The sequence below is a fragment of the Xyrauchen texanus genome, chromosome 13 (genome assembly GCF_025860055.1).
Source record: "Xyrauchen texanus isolate HMW12.3.18 chromosome 13, RBS_HiC_50CHRs, whole genome shotgun sequence".
Taxonomy (NCBI): domain Eukaryota; kingdom Metazoa; phylum Chordata; class Actinopteri; order Cypriniformes; family Catostomidae; genus Xyrauchen; species Xyrauchen texanus.
The window spans coordinates 22,213,122-22,236,278 of record NC_068288.1 but is presented as its reverse complement, the minus strand read 5'-3'; the positions used below and the strand labels follow the sequence as shown (position 1 = coordinate 22,236,278).

At 40.8% G+C, this 23,157-nt stretch overlaps 1 protein-coding gene across 2 annotated transcripts in view; it reads right to left on the bottom strand.

The window, feature by feature from the left end:
* Nucleotides 1-23,157, bottom strand: part of rab6ba (RAB6B, member RAS oncogene family a) — a 139,259-nt gene that overhangs the window by 14,116 nt on the left and 101,986 nt on the right. The window contains exons 3-6 of one of the 2 annotated variants that reach the window (XM_052141269.1): nucleotides 20,602-20,655; nucleotides 20,117-20,243; nucleotides 17,975-18,086; nucleotides 3,786-3,879 (exon numbers count right to left, since the gene is read on the bottom strand). In XM_052141269.1, coding sequence (XP_051997229.1) covers nucleotides 3,786-3,879; nucleotides 17,975-18,086; nucleotides 20,117-20,243; nucleotides 20,602-20,655 — 387 coding nt within the window. The remainder of the gene's footprint in view (nucleotides 1-3,785; nucleotides 3,880-17,974; nucleotides 18,087-20,116; nucleotides 20,244-20,601; nucleotides 20,656-23,157) is intronic. The other variant, XM_052141270.1, reaches the window with a different exon arrangement.

Sequence of the window (23,157 nt, the reverse complement as noted above, 5' to 3'; positions counted from 1 at the left end):
CAGTGGCTTACCATGACCCAAGGGTGGTGTTCAGTTGGTCCTACGCTACATCCCTCCCTCCTCATCGTCAGTACGACTATGCGATTGACCTGATTCTGGGTGGTACTTCACCATTGGGCCAGCTTTATTCACTTTCGGTTCCAGAGAGGTAGGCCATGGAAAGGTACATCAATGAATCTCTGGATGCCGGCATCATCCGTCCTTCCTCTTCACCAGCAGGGGGCAGGGATCTTCTTTGTGGAGAAGACTTTGTACTGTCCTACCGTCCTTGTTATAAAAACAGCAAACCTGATGCACTTTCTCTATGTTTTGAGATCAATACCTTCATCAAAGCCCCTGATAACATTCTCCCTCCATCACGGATGGTCTGCATGGTGACCTGGGAAGTGGAGTCCAAAGTTTGTTCCGTTTTACATGGGACTGTCATTCCCGCAGAGTGCCCAGCAGGTTTGTTATTTGTTCCACAATCCGTTCGCACACATGTTCTACGATCGGGTCATTCATCCAACGTAGCCTGCCACCTGGGGGGGTGAGTGTACTCAGGCCTTGATTAGACAGAGATTCTGGTGGCCATCTCTAGCGTCCGACATCTGTCAGTTTTTAGCTGCCTGCCCTGTTTGTGCCACCAATAAGACCTCCCAACGCACTCCGGCAAGGCTCCTCCAACAGCTGTCAGTCCCTCCGGGACCCTGGACACACATTGTCATGCATTTTGCTACCGGTTTAGCCCCCTCCCATGGCAACACGGTCATTTTTAAAGTAGTGGACCGGTTCTCGAAAGCGGCTCATTTCGTTCCCCTCTCCAAATTGCCGTCAGCGGGTTTGTTGAATTGTTAACCATGTATTTGCCTCAATGGCCTCCCAATAGATGTGGATTCTGACAGGGGAGAAGAAAAAAGACTCTCTCAGCTCTGTTTCTGTTTTGGACAAAGTTCTGTCGACAGCAGGGGGTGAAGGTGAGTCTGTCTTCTGGGTTTCATCTCCAGACTAATGGTCAGGCATAGCGTGCGAACCAAGACTTGGAGAAGGCGCTGCAATGTATGGCTTCTCTCAATCACTCATCTTGCAGTTCCCAGTTGGCCCGGGTTGAGTATGTCCACAACTCATTGCCTCTATCGTCTATGGGCTTATTGCCCTTCTAGTGTACCTAGATATCAGCCACCTTTATTCCCAGAGCAGGAGCCCGATGTCATCGTTCCCTCTGCCCATTCTCTATTTCAGTTGTGTCAACGCACCTGGAGACAGGCCAGAGAAGTCCTCTTGAGGACTGGCGTTTGTTTCAAGGCTCAAGATGACCAACACCAGTTTAATCCCCAGGTTTACGTTTGTGGGCAGAAGGTTTGGTTGTCCGCCAAGGACATTCCACTCCGAATCCCATCATGTAAACTTGGACCAAAATTCATCGGGCCCTTTGCCATTACTAAGGTGCTTAATCCGGTGGCGGTTCGGCTCAAACTACCCCATTACTTCAAGCGTGTTCACCTAGGTTTCATCTGTCTAAAATTAAACCGGTTTTCCGTGATCAGCATTGTTATGACTACCTTGCTCCTCCTGATCAGCGACAGCTGTCATTAATTTTCCCTTCTCTATTTAAACTCCCCAGTGTGTCGGTTTGTTGCCAGATTATTGTGTTGTGTCTGAGTACCTCACTCCATCTTGCCTTGGTCTGTCTTTGCGCTGTGTGTGTGTTTTCTCCAGTGCCAGTCTGTCGGTTGGTTGTATCTTCGCCAGTCATTGGATTACTCTTAGCTGCGCCGTGCCAGCTGCTCATCCGTCAACTTATCATGCCAGGGGTCCAGCCTCACCTCTCCACCTCTCACTTCTGGTCAAGCGCACGGCTCCCATCACTTCCCCTTCTCCGCCAGTCAAGCTCAAGTTCCTCATTGCTCATCACCTCACTGCAGTCGGTGCTGGTCAGTTCCTTTGTCTCTGCCAGTTTAATTGCTGCCTTGTGTTATTAAAGTGATATCTATTTACCGCTCCATAAAATTATAGAGAGTGTTAGTATTATTAGTCATTTTTAGCAAATGACAATCAAATCATGGCTAGTATTAAAAGTTAATTTATCGGTAAGCACTTCACTTCTACAAACGATTTTGATAAATTAACTTCAAAAATATTTCTAAATTCAACACTTCAAACTAAACGAAAATATAATCAAAATAACGAAGTGGTCCAAAAAAATTAGACCAAATCCAAACATTTTACTCTCTCCAAATTCTTCTACTGGGCCCTTTTCCAGTGACTTAAAAATCCCTCTATGACAACAGGTGGAAAAATACCAATATAAATTAGATCATAAATACAATTGTAAATACAAGTGTAATAACTGAATAATAAACCATGACCTATATATAGTTTAGCCCATATCTCATAAAAAACTTGTCAGATATGTCTACGACGATTGTCAGGGACTTAATATGATGTTCCACTATATTTTAAGCCTTTGGAGATTAACACCTGCTGGTGAAATCTCCAAACTGTAAATGTTGGAACTGAGTTTAGACTTTGCGCTGAGATAAAACAGGGTTTTGAAACAGCTTGGCACAATTACCTATTTCTCAGGAAAATAGCAAATTGCACCTTGCGCCACTTCATTACCATACTATACACCCCCAGTTTGCACGAGTACACCCACAGACTGCGCAAACACTCGCTCCCTAACTCACTTGCACTATGAGCTGACACAAAAGAATGTGTTTGCGCTTAGAATTAGTGTTCTTGCACACTTACAAAATTAGAGCCCACACTTTCAAAAATGTATGACCAGCCTGACAGCAATATTGTCTCAAACAATGTTCTGAGTTTGGTGTGTAAACCGCCAAACAGACATAAATTTGATCTTCAATTCCTGTGCTAAATGCAAATAAAACGGAGTTCACTTCCGTGATTATGCTAATGCTGGGCAGTGAATTTAAAAGACGTGATTTCATATATCATTTCAAGTGACTTTGAATACATCTGAGTCTTTTGATGATTGGATAGCAATCCAATCAGCAAAAATGCATAAGTCCAACCAATGGCAGATGAGGAGACTGTTCAGGAAACCTGTTTGAAAACCAAATTTTTGCAATTCCATTTGGTGGCACTAGTGGCAAAGAAAGCCCACACTTAAGTTGTATTAATATATACTTTAAATATTGAATATATTGTCTAAATATTACTCTACTGTTCTGAAAGATGTTCTAAGTTATTTTCTGAGGTAATCAACAGCATGTCACAAATGCTGAACAATAGAACTCGGAATCTTCATTTCACAAGCTGCAGTTTTAAAGATTTTTAAACTGTTCTTGAAGCACTGTTCATTTTTTCATAAAATTACATCTCCATCACCAAACTGTTACTGAAAGGGAAACAATAAAGAAAGAAGCTTTTGTGAATGCTTTTGTATCTGACTGAATACTCGACAGTGTTAGCTTTCAGAGAAAGATGAAAAGCTTGATCGTTCCAGCACAAGAGAGATAGGTTGACTGAACGACTGGCACTGCCTGTGAGCCAGTCAGACAAAGCTGATGCTAACATACATAAAAACACAATTTAGCCCACACAACACACATGGTGTGCAGTACACACTTCCAGCTCACAGAGAGAGAGAGAGGAAGAACACACATCACTGTTCTACGTCAAATTTGTTCTCTTCCACCTCGGCGCTTAGTCACACCGAGTCACGCTTTCAACTGCACGTCAGTTGAGAAATCTGAACGAACACCCACATACTGTGTCCCCTCTTCCAGCTTTTTCCAGCTCTTTCCACAAATGGAAAGAGGTAGTGAGGTAAAACTCACCTGTTTGACATTGTAGCCTGTCTTAGCACTGGTCTCGATAAACATCACGCTCAACTCTTTGGCCCGCTGCTCGCCTTCCTCAATAGTGATTTGCCTGTGAAAATAAAAAGATGTATCTTTTATTCCAAAGCTTCTTTATAAAACACTACTGGGCAATGATTACACCTTTAATGAACCCCAATGAAACGTGATAAAGCTCTTCACATGGTCATTTACTCTGATCCTAATGCCGCGTTAATCTGAGGTGGACTAAAGTCAAGATGGACTTCAAAGACTGTGGTCATTAATCTTACAGTTCAAACACAATCGATGTTTAAACACTGACCCTTAACCCTTACTTAGATTAATCATTTTAAACCATGATTTTAACTATACACAAGTAATATTTACATTACATTCATAATGTTAGCCAGAGGGGAACTGGCCCCCACAGTGAGTCTGGTTTCTCCCAAGGTTATTTTTCTCCATTAATCTAAATCTTATGGAGTTTTGTATTCCTTGCCACAGTCGCCTACAGCTTGCTCACTGGGGTTATTAATACAATTATAATTTAATTATTTTTAAACACGATTAAGAATTGTATTTTATCTAAATTGCTCAATGATGATTCATCGACTTTATAGACATTTTTGTTTTATCGTCTGTTAATGCTGATCTTCTGTAAAGCTGCTTTGAAACGATGTGTGTTGTGAAAGGCGCTATACAAATAAAATTTACTTGACTTGACTTGGACTTGTAAATTACTTAATTTCTTTTGGAGCTCAGAGGTTAGTTTTCTTTTAATCACAAATGATAAACACTAGAACGGAATAAGGTACAAACAAGCATAAGTCATAGCATCAATCAACAAATGTCAACTTTTCCACCCCGTATCCCTGCCTGACTATGAGGTAGTGATCTACTTCAACTAAATGACAATGGTGTGAACCATGAAAAAAATACAGAAGAAGCCAATCTTAAATAAATACACAATGAATGACAGCAAAAGCTCTATTTTCCGCTGTACAAGTGAATAAACCTGCATCACTTATACACAATGTATATGATTTATAGTTTCTAACAAATTATTAATTCGCTTAAAACAAAACACGAAGTCATTTGATGGCTGTCATATCTAACAAATTCAATAAATTTATAAAGTACTATTTAATAAAGTACAGAAGAATACATTATTTTGCAAAATCATTGCTTCCATTCAGCTGTCTTGACGACATGCCCCTCCCAATGTCCCAACTCAGAAATCTGGGTATCATTTAGAAGTTTCCCCCTCATAAATACAACTTTGTTGGGTCAATAACATACTCAAAACTCTAATTACGATATTTCCGACTCCACTTGAAGGGTACAAGAATTTCTACATTGAAAAGATCAGCTTAGACCAGCATAGCGATTTGTTAGATCAAGTACAAATAGCTCTTTAAGGAAACAATTGTAGGGTGCTTCTTTTTATAGTGCAGCATAGCTGGACTTTTCAACGGGACTTTCATGCAAACAAAGAATAATGGCAACGAAATTGAGGCCACACTAACCAAGACTGCACATTAGAACAAATCATCATTCTGTCACTATCGTAATGGCTACCAGTATCACATAACTACCCAGCCAACATGATGTATGAAAACAGCAATAATGCAAATTTGGTTTTGATCAAGTGCTTTGTGGGTTGCAGACCATGGGTGAATTATTATTATCAGACAACACAGGCTCTGAGACAACAGCATCAGTCACTGCCTCTCTAACTTCATCTTTTCAAACTCTAATTAAATTATGTTGAAACTGATTAATTGCACAAAAGGAAGGCCCATTAATTAAACCTCAATTGTATGACACACTTGTGACATTAATCCATGTCTGTGCCTATGGAGCTAGTTTATGTGTGTGTGACAGAATTATTGAGGTGGTTGGGAGACTTCAAAGAAATTAGTAGACTGAGGAGCAAGAGAGATGAGAGGAGACTAGCTGTATCTCAGAGCAGTAGGAAGGGAATGGGATGTGCTGTATTTAAAGTAATGAGCTCTGTCTGCTGGGACAGCCATGACGCAACCACCCAAACACTTTTGTTCTCTCCACAGACAAGAGCTCGGAGGCACTACATGAGTTTATTCAACTCCTGAATCAAATTAATGGCTCATTGCTTCTCAGAGTACATGGCTCATTCTGAGAACCTGATGCCATTTGTGTCAACTGAATATGTACAATACTATTGATATAATTATCATGATACTGAACTTCTAAATGTTTATTTTTCATACTAATATCTGCCAATTTTCATGTCCCCATTCATTATCGTAATGTTTTAATGGGTTAAAAATCAATCTCTATCTAAAGCACTTTATTTGAAAGAAATATATGTTTTCAATGTATTAGAATGCATTTTCTTCTAATATGCTTTATGCATTTTATGAAAAAAAAAAAAAGTGGAATGTCTTTGTCACAAAAAACTAATTGTGTCAAAAAAATATGATACTACTCCAATTTACTAAGTTAACATTTCAAATTACAGGTACATTTAAATAAACCCCTAACCTACTATGAAAGAGTTGAAAAATAAGGCATTTTGTGTTAGTATTTGGCAAAGCTGTAACCAAATTTTAGGATTGGAAGATTTTAGAAGTATAAGAATATTTAGGATTTTAGAAGTATAAGAATTGGCCATTGAAAAAAAAAAAATTCTTGATCAATAATCTAAATACTGGGAGGGACACTTCAAAAAGCGGATTTGACATATTGGGAGGGTTTTTACTATATTCACTGCATCTACTATAAGACATTACAGAACAGTGGGTTGAGCAGAAAGATGACTGTGAATGTTTGCGCATGCTGAATCTTAATCTATGTATGAAGGGTATAACATAGATTTAACATGGCTTCCTCAGAGATACAGTCAACTTATCATCCATGGTAGAACTACAGCATGAAGTGTTCCAAAAATTAAAAAGAAAAAAAAAAATCTGACTTTTAAATAACTTGAGTCACATGAACATAAGATTTGGTTTGAAGTTGTTTTTTTTTTCAAGATCAAAAACAGCATAGATACATTTTGGTGCCCCTTAACTATCTATTAAAAAAACCTTAAAACCCTTAGGGAAGGTAAAGGGTGACAGCAGAAAATTTAAAGGAGATGAAACACAACAGACGCCATTATGCTTAACATCTAAAAGCCAAGTGACAAAAAACCAAAACAATGTAACTATCCCACAAGTCTGTATGCTCTGGAACTCCAAACCTGACCCTGAAGTATATCTCTGGTTAACAAATACGCTTTTGAAGTCCCATAGTAGCCACAAGGGAAATATTTAAAAATTCACGTAACAAAAGATATAAGGGATTAAATGGAGGACCGAGGACATGTAGTACAAAATAAAATGCTGATGGCACAGAATGTCTCACAGAAACTGCACACATACATTTTACACACAATGTCATTGAGTTCAAATATGCCATGATTGCATTTATACAACAGTTATTGGACAAGTGGCTGTGCAAGAGTGACAATGTTAAGTATAACAGCACTGTGATGCTCCACAGTATTATAAATCCACTTTCACAGTCTGTTTTTGAGGTACTCCAGATAGACAGCCATTCTGTGCAGTGCTAGGTGACATGCAAGATCCTGCTTCATCTTCATTTGGAACTATTTTAATTAGTGAAGCAAAAACAGACAAAATAACTGTCCATGTTGTGCCAAAAAATTACTCTAGATACATACAGTATTGTGGCAGGGCGGAGGGCGGGGCCGGGTCGTGATCCTACACACCCGGTCCCGTATTAGGCTAATTAAGCCTCCGTGAGGGATAAAGGTCGACTGCAGAGGATCGTGCGGGAGAGAGAGAACGTTTACGGACATGTCCGTCATGTGTGTGTTTATGTTGTCTTTTAAGTTTATCATTAAACTATTATTTATATTGAAAAGACGGTTCTCACCTCCTCCTTTCCATGGATCCCTTTACAAGTATATAGACACATATGGCAGAAGTAGTATGAGTAGTATGGATAGTATGCCATTACGAACTCAGCCTAAATTAACTTCTTGTTTATTGGTCAATGATGAGATGTTTATTATTTGGCTAGATATATTCAAAAATAAATTAACAATGCAATTCACACTAGACCTAGACCATTTCTTGAATACACCTCTATTATGATGAATGTGCTTTTGTTCCCCGTCTGTCACTCACTCGACGTTGTGTCGATGAGTTGACACTAGGGGTCGCTCCTGCGGAGCCCAGACATCTCTGATTTTGAGAAAAGGCCAATGAGAATTGGCGTGTGGAATTTGCATGGCACTTCCCGGACATACGGGTATAAAAGGAGTGACGCTGCAAATACACATCAGATATGTTCTAAGGAGCCGAGAGAGCAGTCACAGAGCTGAATTCCTCTGCCGTTCATTCATCTCTACAAGCTTTTGGTTTTACGGCGCTTTCCAGCGTTCCTCCCCCTCGCATACTACGTCGTGCTGAGCACACACCCCTGGGTGCTTCAGCAGCTGAAAAAGAGCTCACGGAGTGAATATCTTTGTTTATATATACATTTATATTTCCATTCACATACATTATATATATATATATATATAAAAACACCAAAAAAAGAGTATATTTCTCTAAAAGAGTGGCGCAAACGGTGAAGCGTCATTTTCAAGATATCTTTCCATTTGTGTGTATTTCCTGGTTGCGGTCGTTCTCTCTCCCCGTCAGGCTGCCTCCTGTGTCTGGGTGCTACCCACGCAAGGGGCTACTCGGCAATTCCCCAGGTGGACCAAGCGGTCGCGGTGCACTAATGCCCGCAAAATGCCTCCACCTGGCGGAACTGCCCGAGGCTTCCGTCCAGGGCCTGTAGGCTGACGTCGTCTCTGACGGCTAAAGCCTACAGCGCTGCTGGGCATGCCGCCTCTGCCTTGCATGCCATGGCACTCCTGCAGGTGCACCAAGCTAAGGCACTTAGAGAACTACACAAGGGTAGTCCTGACCCGGGTCTAATGCAGGAGCTGCATTCGCCGACCGACTTCGCCCTCCGGGCAACACCTCACGGCCGGCCCCGAAGAACCCTAAGAAGGCTTCGAAGCGCCCCTGAGACGGGCAGCCCTGGGACTCAGGAAACTGCACTTCAGGAGCTGGTAAGCAGACCATTCCCTCCCCCACTGTCCCTCCCACGGCACACACTGCGTCCTCGTCACGCAGACGCGTTGCCGCTCTCTCAGCCCCTGGTCAGACCTAGCATTCTTACGGGCAGGAGTTCCCCTAGGCCAGGTCTCCAGGCACGTCGTGGTCACGATAGATGCCTCCCAACGGGGCTGGGGCGCCGTATGCAGCGGGCACTCAGTCGCTGGCCCTTGGACTGGCCCGCGACTGCACTGGCACATCAACTGCCTCAAGTTGCTGGCAGTACTACTTGCCCTGAGAAGGCTTTTGCCGTTGATCCGGGGCAAGCATTTGTTGCTCCGGACGGACAACACAGCCGCGGCGGCATATATCAACCGCCAAGGCGGTCTACGCTCTCGCCGCTTGTCACAACTCGCCCGCCGTCTCCTCATTTGGAGTCAGCACCGACTCAATTCGCTGAGGGCCACTCACATCCCAGGCTACCTCAACAGCACAGCAGACATGCTGTCGCGGCAGGTTACATCCAGGGGAGAGTGGAGGCTCCACCCCCATGTGGTTCAGCTGATCTGGATTCGATTCGGCCAAGCACAGGTAGACCTGTTCGCTTCCCCGGAATCCACCCATTGCCCACTTTGGTACTCTCTGACCGAGGCCCCCCCTCGGCACAGATGCCCTGGCACACAGCTGGCCCCCGGGGCTTCGCAAGTATGCGTTTCCCCCAGTGAGCCTACTTGCACAGACGTTGTGCAAAGTCAGGGAGGACGGGGAGCAGGTCCTCTTAGTGGCCCCTTATTGGCCCTCCCGGATTTGGTTCTCGGACCTCATGCTCCTCGAGACAGCCCCCCTTGGCGAATTCCCCTGAGGAAGGACCTTCTTTCTCAGGGTCAGGGCACCATCTGGCACCCGTGACCAGACCACTGGAATCTACATGTCTGGCCCTTGGACGGGACGCGGTAGACTTAGGTGGCCTACCACCTGCGGTGGTAGACATGATCACTCAGGCGAGAGCCCCCTCAACGAGGCGCCTTTATGGCCTTTATGTTTGCTCAGTGGTGTTCTTCCCATGGTGAAGACCCCCAGAGATGCGCAGTTGGATCAGTGCTTTCCTTTCTGCAGGGGACCTCTCCGTTCCCTCGTGGGACCTCTCCGTGGTCCTTCGGGGCCCTTGAGTCAGCAGAGATAAAGACGCTCTCTCCTGCAAGGGCTGCCCCAGGAGGAGGCAGACCCAGCCTTGGCGTTGCTTGCCGATGTGTGCTCTTCGCATCTACTTGGACCGCACGCCTCTTTGTTTGCTTCGGCGGACAGCGGAAGGGAAGCGCTGTCTCCAGACAGAGGATCGCCCACTGGGTCGCCCTGCTGGCCTACGAGCCCATTCTACCAGGGGTGTTGCGGCTTCGTGGGCATTGTCCCATGGTGCCTCTCTAGCAGACATATGTAGAGCTGCGGGTTGGGCAACACCTAACACATCCCGCAAAATGGTTTCCCTACCGGTAAACAGTGTCTTCCTTGGAAAGAGGGCCCTCTGCCCTGGGTTGGCGTGTTTGTAGTCTCGGTTACTGACGTAACCTTCGTTCCCTGATGGAGGGAACGAGACGTTGTGTCCCGCCAGCCACAATACTGAACCATCCGCTGAAAGCACCGGGTCTTTGGCTCGGCTCCTCAGTGCGATACTTGATGTGTATTTGCAGCGTCACTCCTTTTATACCCGTATGTCCGGGGGAGTGGCATGCAAATTCCACACGCCAATTCTCATTGGCCTTTTCTCAAAATGTCTGGGCTCCGCAGGAGCGACCCCTAGTGTCAATTCATCGACACAACGTCTCATTCCCTCCATCAGGTTAGTAACCGAGATGATTTTTTTGTTCAAAGTAATACAGATTGATTTATTTTTTTTCCCTGGGTCTGGGGCATTCTCTAAAGTGAAATGTGTAATTGTCCGGAGACAGTAAACAACTAATAAATAAAAAGGGTCCCATTAATTTAAAAAAAGTTTTGGCATAAGCAGTTAAGAATAATAATTGATATATCTTATAAAATATTTATATATAACATCTTTAAAAAATATACAATTTAGTTTAATATATTATTGGCTTTTATTTTAAATATTTTTAATAAGTAACCAACATGCAGGAAGCCATTCTCAAACCATAAAAACAGAGAGGACACTCATGACTGAGAGTCAAGGATTTATATATATATATATATATATATATATATATAGCAGCAACATCTCCTTTTGTGTTCCGCAGAAGAAAGAGATGGGTTTGGTACAACATGAGGGTGAGTAAATATAGATTTTCCATATTTGGGTAAACTGTTAGTTTTAGTCATCAGTGAAAAAAATTCTGGTAGTTCTAAAGGACTTACATTTACAAGTAAGAATACATTTACATTTATTCATTTGGCAGACACTTTTATGAATAGTTTGTTGAATGTTTTATTTAAATGCAAACAGCACTGCTCATTGAACAAGTGGTTCATCTTGACCTTTAGATTGATGAGCTAGGTTGTGCTGAATGTGTCTCTTTCTGTTTGTTATTGGCTCAAGGGTAGGTAATCTCAGCTGACATCAAGTAGGGTATTTGGAAGAGTGCAGCACCATCTGTTCCTCTGAGGAACAAGCTTAATCTGAACAGAAAAACGTGCTTTACACCCACATTTACTTATTTCAGATCTGTTAGACCAACAATCTTTCAGTATTATAAAATATACATGTTTAGTGGCAGGAAATGTACCCATCATGGTCTATGGTGTTTACAGCCCTGTTTATATACACTAACAGTAATTCTTTCATGTCACATATCGACAAATGTTGACAAGTTGTTCGCTCCTGACTTATCACTGGGTGCCATGGCAACGGCCTGACCCAAGGTTTTTAATATAACCTGTGCACACAGAGTCTTTTTACTCTGTGACAGAGGATCCACCTTCAATTGTATTATTGACAGTGCAACATATTTTGGACAACCGGTGAAGGTCATCAAGCTTGGACAAGCTTGGATTTATGTCTGTGTTATATTTAGTTACTCTATTCTGTATTTGTTCTGTGTATCTGTGTAATGTTCTGGATGACCGCTAGAGGTCAAACATCCCTGTTTTCTGTCCCTTGTTCCTGTTTCCTGTTTGTATTTTGTTATGGGGTTTGTACCTCATTGTCGTTCTGTTTTGTCATTGGCCTGTTTAATTATCTGTTCCAGGTGTTTCTTGTTTGTGTGTTATCCTGTTTTGTATTTAAGTGTTCTGTTTTCAGTTCTATTGGTCGGTTGTTAATGAATGTTCTGTGTACATTGATTTGTGTGTATTGTACAGTGTAACGGTTTGCTTCTATCTGTTCCCATTTGTTCCTGCTCTGATCTGGATTTACCCATTCAGTATTTGGATTATCTCTTGTGTTTGTATTTTGCCTGTATTCTGAATTTACCCGTTTGGATTTATCTTTTGTATTTTGCTCCTGGATTACATGTGGGCCCCAGCACACTCTTCTTCATTCTGTGCTGAGAGCTAAATAGAAGTTCGAAAAGCTGTGCAGCGATGTACTGTTCATGAACATTCAGACACTGGCCACGCTGCAGGGGAGACTTTTAGAGGCACATTAAAATGAGGATGGTTAAGACTACATGTAAAACATAAATATGACATTAAAATGTGTTATCAATTACTTCATACCGCATTCTATGAGCAGAATTCAATTAATATCAGTAAAACAAAAATCTGTAACTATTAGATCATGATTTAAAGTAATATATATGCAGTAGATAATATGTAATTTGTAATGTTTACCATGTGCATTTATGTTGCTAATGAGCTAACATGCTATACGCGGCCATAATATGCGGCAATTACTGTACACTCATTTTTGATGACACTGATACTACTGCGAACATGGGTGTACAAAAGAATGCTAATTCTTTTACAGATAAAAGAATGATGATAGGCATATCTTAATTTGGGCAGATGTGTGAATGGCTTTTGGCTGCAGATGGCACATGAGTGATGTAGCATATTAAATGACAGTGTGAATGGGCACTTGAGAGTATTTGAGTAGATTACAATCATTTTGAAGTCTAATAATAAAAAATAATAAAAATCGCATGACATGTTCTAATTTCTCTTGTGCAAACTTACATGACATTTCAGTTTACACCAGTTCGCTAATAAATCTACATGCCGGTGTATTCATGTTGACTGATCTTAACTGACTGAACAGGAATTAGCTGAGTGCCTCAAAGTAGGTGCAGCTCCAGGTCACACCTACCGATGACATGGACCAATGACAGTAAGAATGGCAGTGGTGATGACGTAGCGGGCTAAAGCACTGAACTGTTAAGCAGAAGGTTGTAGGTTCGATCCCCACAGCCACCACCATTGTGTCCTTGAGCAAGGCACTTAACTCCAGGTTGCTCCGGGGGGACTGTCCCTGCAATAATGGCACTGTAAGTCGCTTTGGATAAAAGCGTCTGCCAAATGCATAAATGTAAATGTAAGAAGGTTTTTAGCAGCTGCTAATATGTTTTCCTGAAATTTTGCCGATCTGTTATGAACCACTGAAACGAACTCAAAAACACCTTTTTGGCCAGATTTTGTTCTAAATGACATCACACCTATTCATTATTTGATTTCATAGGAAGTGTGCAGGGGCCTTAACAGACCACCCTGCTGAAAAAAGCAATTTAGACCCCATGCTAGTTCAGCTGGTTCCACTGCACAGAACAGTTGAAAGGAATCACAAAGTAATGGGTTCAATACAAGTTAACCTCATTCAACAGCATTTGTGGTATAATGTTGATTACCACAAAAAAATTTTTTCGACTCATTCCTCCTTTTCATAATTTTTTTTTTTTATAGAATTTGAGGTTACAGTGAGGCACTTACAATGGAAGTGAATGGGGGGCCTATTTTTGTACATTAATATACTGTTTCAAAAGTATAGCCAAAAAACAAAGGATATGAGTGTAAACATGATTTTAGAGTGATGAAGTCACTTAAAAACCTTTTCTGTGTAAAGTAACCATTTTTAAAACTTCGTTACCATGATGATGTAATGTCAACAAACCCTAAAATGACAATTTAAACAACTTTACAGATCAAATAATTCACAATTTTAACAGAAGAAAGAATGCAAGTGCTTTTTTTAAATTATAAGCTTCACATTTCTGTTTAAACCCTCCAAAATGTTTCCAATTCTCTTCCATTGTAAGTGCCTCACTTTAACCTTGATTTTTGCTCTTTTAAAGAAAAGGAGGGACGAAAATACATTTTTGTAGTAATCAACATTATGCTACAAATGCTGTCGATTGAGATTAACTGTACTGAACCTGGAACATTCCTTAAAAAAAAAAATGGCTCCATTGCTCGCTAATATGTTAAAAATCAACATAAAACCGACTTTGAGTCTAACACCATGAAGTATCTTAAACCCACAGCTTCATGAGGCTCCATTGACCCTCCATGGTGTGATGTGAATCGACCAGTCTTGCTGAAGACAGTGCCAATCACCACACTTTTCCTGCTTTCATCCAGATTAATTAGTCACAGGGCTGGAGATTACAAATACAGAAGAGAAAGAGAGGAGGAGAGAGGTTGGGGTTGATGTACTGTCACTGCGAACAAGGCTGTTCTTTAAGATCCCCGAAATTGCCTGTTGTTTGGTGTCTCGCAAACAGACTGTGCATTGTATCATTCTGTATTAGTGAGCGAGGAGAGACACTGTGACTGGACTGAACTACTGGTGGACTAAAAAAAAAAATGGCATTTCACAAAGTTTCTACAGTATAGAGGGAAATTTCTCCTTCGAACCACATTCATCTAATTTTTGATAGACAATGGCATACCACACATATCATAATAAAATACATTTATGGAGGTGTATGAGGAAAATTTACATTTTGAGATAAGGGTTGCTCGGTCTCTCTCTATCTCAGCAGTGAGGTTTCATGTTAGCACAGACCTAACCAGCTTCATTATCAGCCTGTTACTCTCTCATTGTAGCCAGCTCCACTGGCCATATTCTATCACAGTCGTCGTGGAAACGTACCCTGCATATCACTCATATTTAAACACATTACGATACAAGTTCAGATCTACCTCAGTGTGCAGTATTGATTGCCATGGTGACTCATTAAAAACAATCAGTTTCTCTCAAAAGCTCTTTTTCTGCAAAGAGTTACTGAATGATTACTGCCTGACTTCATGAACAGAAATATATCATTAAACACATTAATAGTAAAGCATATTCAAGTTTTAAAATTAATTGAAATAAATCAAAGAAAATCAAAAACTGTAATGGCAATCATTAAACACACTAATGATTAGGTTTAGGGTATTGCATTAATATGCCAATTCCTTCCTTAAGTTAGTATGCCTATTGGTGCAGAGCAGTTAAATTATAAATGGTTTTAATAAATAAAAGGTTTGTTCACTATATTTAAGAGTCCAGTAGCATGGGTAAACAAAATGTTTCTACTTTTACACACAATAGTTAACTAAACTAAAGACATCACTAACATCCGAACACCCTTATTTTCAAGACTGATATTGTGCATAGTCACAAAGAATTTATATAATGATATATTATAATAATTATTGACAAACACACATCTAATTTTCTGTAATGTGTCGTAATTTCTGTAAAACTTATAGGTAAACCTACTGAAAAGGGAGAAAGTGTAAATATTGGATACAAATATCAGTCAAACCTATTACTGCTCTAATACTTCTAATACCTCCTGTTCTTGTTTCTAATAAACTGTTCTAGTCCTAATAAATGTTATGTCTTTCCAAGTCCCATAAGATTGAGAGCTGTAAATTAGTATGGATAACCTGAATCAGGAGGTGCAATGGAGGATGAAAAATATAGAGGGATGTTATTATTGATGGGAAGGACAAACACGGACCTCCCCCTGGGAAATGAACAGTAAAAGAAAATGACAGAAACAGAGAGAGAAGGGCAGGGTTTTATTTATCTCAGGACTCAAAAGGATATAAAAGGAGTGAGCAAGTCGAGCATGAAATGGGCATTTCATACAAAAGTGTAGTTTGTTTGATGAACAAGTTGCTCTGATCTGTAGGTTGTGGTGAAGCATATGACATTTAAATCGCATTTTCAATAAAGGGATTTTACGGGACCTGGGTAGCTCAGCGAATATTGATGCTGACTACCACCCCTGGAGTCATGAGCTCAAATCCAGGGTGTGCTGAGTGACTCCAGCCAGGTCTATTAAGAAACCAAATTGGCCCAGTTGCTAGGGAGGGTAGAGTCACATGGAGTGACCTCCTTGTGGTCGCAATTAGTGGTTCTTGTACTTAATAGGGTGCGTGGTAAGTTGCATGTGGATCACGGAGAATAGCATGAGCTTCCACGTGCTGTGAGTCTCCGCAGTGTCATGCAAAGCGAGCCACATGAAAAGGTGCATGGATTGACTGTCTCAGAAGCAGAGGCAACTGAGACTTGTAAGTAACCGCACCACCATGAGGATCTAGTAAGTAGTGGGAATTGGGCATGCCAAATTGTGAAGAAAAGGGAATTAAAAAGAAAAAAAAGAAAGTAATTTTATACAAATATTTCACCATCTAAATGATTTTTTTTTCTAATCTTAAGTGCAGAGGGAACCCTTTAAAATACTTGTATCATTGAGGTTGTGAATAAAGAAAAAAAAAGCAATATTTTTAATTTCTATTATTGTTGGTAGAATGGTATAGTAAGGACTAAACTCATATTTGAGTACTATCTTAAGACACAGGGTGATTGCATTATATTTTTGTTTTTGAACTAGCACTTCACACTTGCCACAACCTACAGTTCATCTTGCTCTGCATTTTGACACGCCACAGCCACTTTAACCTTAGCCATTGTTATGACAATCAGTGCGCACCTTATTTTCTGCCAGCTGTGTATGATAACCAAAAATCAATATAGTTTCCCTGTGATTTTTAAGTACATATGTGCCACCACCACCACCACCACCACCACAGAAATAAAATGCTATGCCTCAAGGATTAATAAGCAAAAATGGTTGAGGTAACATACTGTGATGAAGAGGAGGGTGTGGCAGTGCCGTGATGGTGCATGGCCGGCACTGAATCAGCTGATCGGCGGGACAGCGAGATAAAGTGGCGCTGTATGTTGGTGCCCAGGCCTGAATCGGGCGGGGGAGGAGTGTGACGAGGAGGAGGGTGTGGCCAGGCCATGCACTGAATCAGCTGATCAGCGAGAGAGAGAGAAAAAGGGGAGCCGGAGGTGCCAGTTCGAGAGAGACGCATGCGTCCGCGCTGCATGTGTGTCTGTGTTTAGGATTAATTAATTGATAATTTGTATAATTTTATCAAATTTAAAACACGTGACAATCGGTCTCAATAAAAATGTGACAACTTACCTCAACCTGACATTTATGAAAAATATACCCTTGTCCTCAGAACACACTTTCAATTAGAATCTTAGTAGGATCTTACCTTAATTCTATAGTTGACCCTTGCCTCGATGCATGCCAGTGTGGTTGTATTGTGCGCACTTGTTTACTGAACAGCTATCATAAAAATATGATATTGAAATGTTTGTTTTAAGAGTAGAATTCACAAAAAAAATTGGTGTTCGAACCATTATACTTCTAGAAAAATAAAACACATATTTGTGAAATTGGACTGCTCACTCAAAACCTTATAGTTATTAAGATAAAGCCCTCATGGCCACTACACTGTGTCACAATGAGCCCCGGTCTTCCCTGTTTGTTTTTATAGAAGCTGCTTCTGTATTAAAGTGGCAAGAAATTCAGGATTTTTACCAAATAATGCACAAGTGGAAAGTGTTTCAAACAGAACTTAGAGAGGGAAGAAAGGGAGAGATAATTTTACGGGTAACTTTTTTTTTTTACAGCTATTTTTCCATCTCTTTTTTGAGTTTGTTGTGAAATTACCCACCTTCCTTCATTACCAAAAGTCTACAGTGAGAATAAGTCTGATTGTTATTGTACAGGCTACCTGCTTGTTTTTCTGCTAATCTATTTAAAGAAACTGACAGTCTTGACATACACTCTGGTGAGCAGCTTTATAATGAAAACATCCGAGAATGTGTGAGGATTTATTAAAACTCACCTCTTATCTGCCAGATCTGTTTTATTGCCCACAAGCATGATGATGACATCACTTCCTCTCTCCGTTCTGACATCATCGATCCATTTGGAAGTTTGCTGGAATGAATTCACATCTTTGTAGAGATAGATAGGAAGAGAGAGAGGTGAGGAGAGCAGTTCAAATATTCAAAACAACCAAATGTTAGCTTGCACATTTAGCTACTGTGCACCACTGTGAGTTATTGTCAGTCTGATAAAATGTTCAACAGCAGATTTTTGGGTAGAGAATTTTTTTTTCTACTTTTCTCTCCCCAATTTGGAATGCCCAATTCCCAATACACTCTAAGTCCTCGTGGTGGCGTAGTGATTTGCCTCAATCCAGGTAGCGGAGGAGGAATCTCAGTTGCCTCTGTGTCTGAGACCATTAATCCAATGGTTCTTGCTCTTGCTGGGATGCATGTTGAGTTGAGCACGTTACCGCGGAGACATAGCGCTTGTGGAGGCATCACGCTATTCTCCGCGGCATCCATGCACAACTCACCATGCACCCACCAAGAGCGAGAACCACACATTATAGCGACCACGAGGAGGTTACCCCATGTGACTCTACACTCCTTAGCAACTGCGCCAATTTGGTTGCTCAGGAGACCTGGCTGGAGTCACTCCAGCACGCCCTGAATTCGAACTCAAGACTCCAGGGGTGGTAGTCAGCGTCTTAACTCGTTGAGAACACAGGACCCGGAAAATTAAGGTAGAGAATCTTTTTGATTTATTATGTCATTTATGGCTTCTCTCCAGGATGGCCTGACATCAATAACCCTGTCTCTGCCTCAAGGTGAAACTGTCAATTTGAACTTGGCAAGGTGAACTGATGCATTTCAATTCATGTCCGAGAAGTGGCCATATCAATACGGCTGTAATCCTGTGTGAACTGCTAATGTATTACACTCCAACCTCTGATAGCCACAGTGAGCCTTATGGACAATAAAACTGTCATCTTTTTATTGTGAAAAATAACCTAAAGCTGCTTCTTACATCTTTGGGGGTAAATGTACCTGGTTATAGTGTTTACAGTAAAACAAGGACAGACCTACAACACATACACTTTATTGAAAATCAACATTAATCACATCTCAAAATGACAAATAGGTCAGCTGTAATAATTTTAGCTGTTTTGGTTATATTGATATTGAAAATGTATTTCAGAGCTAAAGAAGTTACACAAAACAGCATGAACAATCAAGCATGAATTAGAAATGTGCATTTCTGTAATTTTGGCTATTTAGGTACTCAATAGACAAATCAACCGAATACTCAGAATGGGACAGAGGCAATGGAGTTCCATCTGCGTAATTTTTTTAATTGTTGGTCATTGTACATGTGTGAAATGAACGTCTTTTGCAGATGTCTCCCATCTTGCTGTGTTATAGGTGTAACAGCATAGCATTTTTAGGAAACTGCCCTATTTTTGTACCCATGTTAAGCACAGGGCTATGTACTATGACTGTGCCCTACAACTTATGTTACATTCGTGAGAGCGCTTCTGCCATTTTTGTGCACTGGAAGTGCACAACTGGGTGTGGGCGTATGCATGCAAGCAGTGGATATATTAGCAGGGAGGTCCATGTACATGTGGTGCAATTTCTAATTTGCCATTTTTGTGAGAAACAAGTAATTGGTTTTTAAAAATAATTTCTGTCATTTCTACTCTATTTTAAAAACTCTATTTTGTTTACAGTAATTCAAGTCAAAGGGGTGAAAAGGCAGCAAATAGACTTAAGTTTTCAATTTTATTATGTTGAGATTGTTTCAGCTTTAAAAAAACATCTTTTGACCCCTTTACTCTTTCTGTTCCATTGAGTTGCATTCTGTCTTGCTTCAATTAATTCTTCCTGTGTGAAAGCCCTCTAATCCGGTCAAAATACAGTGTTGAGTACTGCGGTTGCCTCTGACTGAAAGTCACGTGTACAGTGTTGATGCAAAGCATAGTTTTATAAATCAGAACATAAACTAAAGGTAAAAATAATGACATAAGAAACTGAAATTAAAAATGAGACCCTTTTTGGCTCATTTGTGTGCAATTGTCAATGCAAGTCATGCTAATTTGTCTTTTAGGATAGATCATTGCTTTTTATTTCGGAGTGCCAATTCCTATGTGACTCACTTGTGATATCATACACCACCACAGCTACAGTGGAATCTCGTATATAACTTGGGATAAGGCTTCTGAAACGTTCCTGCCCTGCAGTGTCCCACAACTGCAACCGAACCTGCAAGTCAGAAACACCCGACTGAACAGTCAAATTATTCAGCCCCTAAAATACATATACACTCACAATATTACAATATAGCCTACAACATAAAAACATCCAGAGTCCGGCAAAGAGATGGATCAATGTGACCTAATGAAACCACACCAAACTGCCCTGTGAAGGTCATGGAATCACTTCTGGGTTATACATTTATAGACCCTATTTTAACAAGAAATCTCTTGAGTTCTATTTTCATTATACATAAGCCTCCAGCCATATACTGAAGCTAAAAAAGTTCCCGGCAGGTTTCATTAAAACTATTTCTCTTTGACATTGAATGGAAAAGAGGGTAGTGTATTTGATTTACTGCTGTGGTAGAACATACTGGACTGCTTACCGTTCTGTCCTCCAAATACATGGTTTTTGACAGGAAGTCGATTCCAATTGTCGCCTGTTATGACAGAAAGAAGACATTATGTAAGAAGAAATTAAATCAGATGGTGAAATTGAATTATAATATGGTTGTTTCTGTGAATTGAAAATGTTAAGGGGTTGTTGATAACGTTCTGAGAATCTAAAAATGCTGTCTGGATTAAAACTGACAGCCGTTTGGTTCTGCCTGTCAGTTTGATGAGGGTAATAAGTGTTATACATACAGTGCATCCGGAAAGTATTCACAGTGCTTCACTTTTTCCACATTTTGTTATGTTACAGCCTTATTCCAAAATTGATTTCATTCATTATTTTCCTCAAAATTCTACAAACAATACCCCATAATGACAATGTGAAAGAAGTCTGTTTGAAATCTTTGTGAATTTATTAAAAATAAAAAACGAAAAAATCACATGTACATAAGTATTCACAGCCTTTGCCATGACACTCAAAATTGAGCTCAGGTGCTTCCTGTTTCCACTGATCAACCTTGAGATGTTTCTACAAATTGATTGGAGTCCACCTGTGGTAAATTCTGTGTAAAATACACACCTGTCTATATAAGGTCCCACAGTTAACAGTGCATGTCAGAGCACAAACCAAGCCATGAAGTCCAAGGAATTGTCTGCAGACTTCTGAGACAGGATTGTATTGAGACACAGACCTGGGGAAGGGTACAGAACAATTTCTGCAGCATAAAAGGTCCCAATGAGCACAGTGGCCTCCATCATCCGTAAATGTAAGAAGTTTGGAACCACCAGGACTCTTCCTAGAGCTGGCCGCCCGGCCAAACTGAGCGATCGGGGAGAAGGGCCTTAGTCAGGGAGGTGACCAAGAACCCGATGGTCACTCTGACAGTGCTCCAGCGTTTCTCTGTGCAGACAGGAGAACCTTCCAGAAGAACAACCATCTCTGCAGCACTCCACCAATCAGGCCTGTATGGTAGAGTGTCCAGACGGAAGCCACTCCTCAGTAAAAGGTACATGACTGCCCGCCTGGAGTTTGCCAAAAGGCACCTGAAGGACCCTCAGACCATGAGAAACAAAATTCTCTGGTCTGATGAAACAAAGATTGAACTCTTTGGCCTGAATGGCAAGCGTCATGTCTGGAGGAAACCAGGCACTGCTCATCACCTGGCCAATACCATCCCTACAGTGAAGCATGGTGGTGGTAACATCATGCTGTAGGGATGTTTTTCAGCGGCAGGAACTGGGAGACTAGTCAGGATCGAGGGAAAGATGAATGCAGCAATGTACAGAGACATCCTTGATGAAAACCTGCTCCAGAGCGCTCTGGACCTCAGACTGGGTCTATGTAACATAACAAAATGTGGAAAAAGTGAAGCGCTGTGAATACTTTCCGGATGCACTGTAATTGCACTGTTCTGGGCCAGCCTCCCTTTATGACATATTACACATTTCATACTGTCAGACTATGTTCATGAGCATTAAACACATCAGATAAAAAAGTGCTAATATTACCCATGGTGTATAGAAGTTTACATGCTTATAAATGTGCCTTCTGTTAATTTCCGTTGCACTCTATCTCCACTTCTAACGCAATAATTCGACCTGTGTGAATGCCTTCTTAGAAGACTTGAAATATAGCGTAAAAGTTGTATGGACTACTTTATGTCCCTTTTTTGTCCTTTTTGCAGCCCCAGTCAAGCAGAATCCATCCTGGACATTCTGCTAAATAACTTCTTTCCATGCTCCATGGAAGCATAAATTAGAATGGTTTGGAAAGAGGTTGATTATGAGGGTGAGTAAATGATGAGAGAAATTTCCTTTTTGAGACTATACCTTGAATGAATCACAAAACAGACAATTTCCTAAATACTTTTAAGAGTATTTGTTCAATTCAACAAAAAGCTTATTGAAAAAGCTCAGTTCAGTTCTCTGGAGTTGCTAAAACGGCAACAATAGTGTGTATGCATGGTAAAGAAATATGCATAATAGTACACGTGAAATAAAGTTTGCCATTTGTTAATCCAGATATGTGTGCAGGAAATTACATGCAAACTTTTTAAAGTATGTATTGTGTGTTCTTTTATACATGAGGCACCTGGTCTCCTGGTACACTGTTAGGACTCCTATAGCTCCCAGCCAGGGCAACTGATGGATTGATAGGGGGCCACAGATCAGTGCTCTAATCCAGTCACTGTATTTATCTGAGGAGCACACTTCATGGATGTCTGCCATACAGAGGGTTGGACTTTTTGTGCATGATTCTGTTGGACTGCGATAAGTGTATTATTTCTAAGGCGCAAAAGAGCAGATAAAGGCTACTATGCCCATGACAACTAACCATCCCTGTTTCACAAGAAACCTGTACAGTTCTGATTTCAGCATTCAAAGAGAGAATCAAATAATTACTTATTAACTGACAACCATCTAAATTAACCAGATGTCTATTGCACTGAAATAGAGCAGCATCGTGAGTATTAAAATTAAGAAAAATAATTTTGAGCACAAACATGCCTCCTTTCTATCTAAATTAGGCTTATTATAGATTGCGCCCT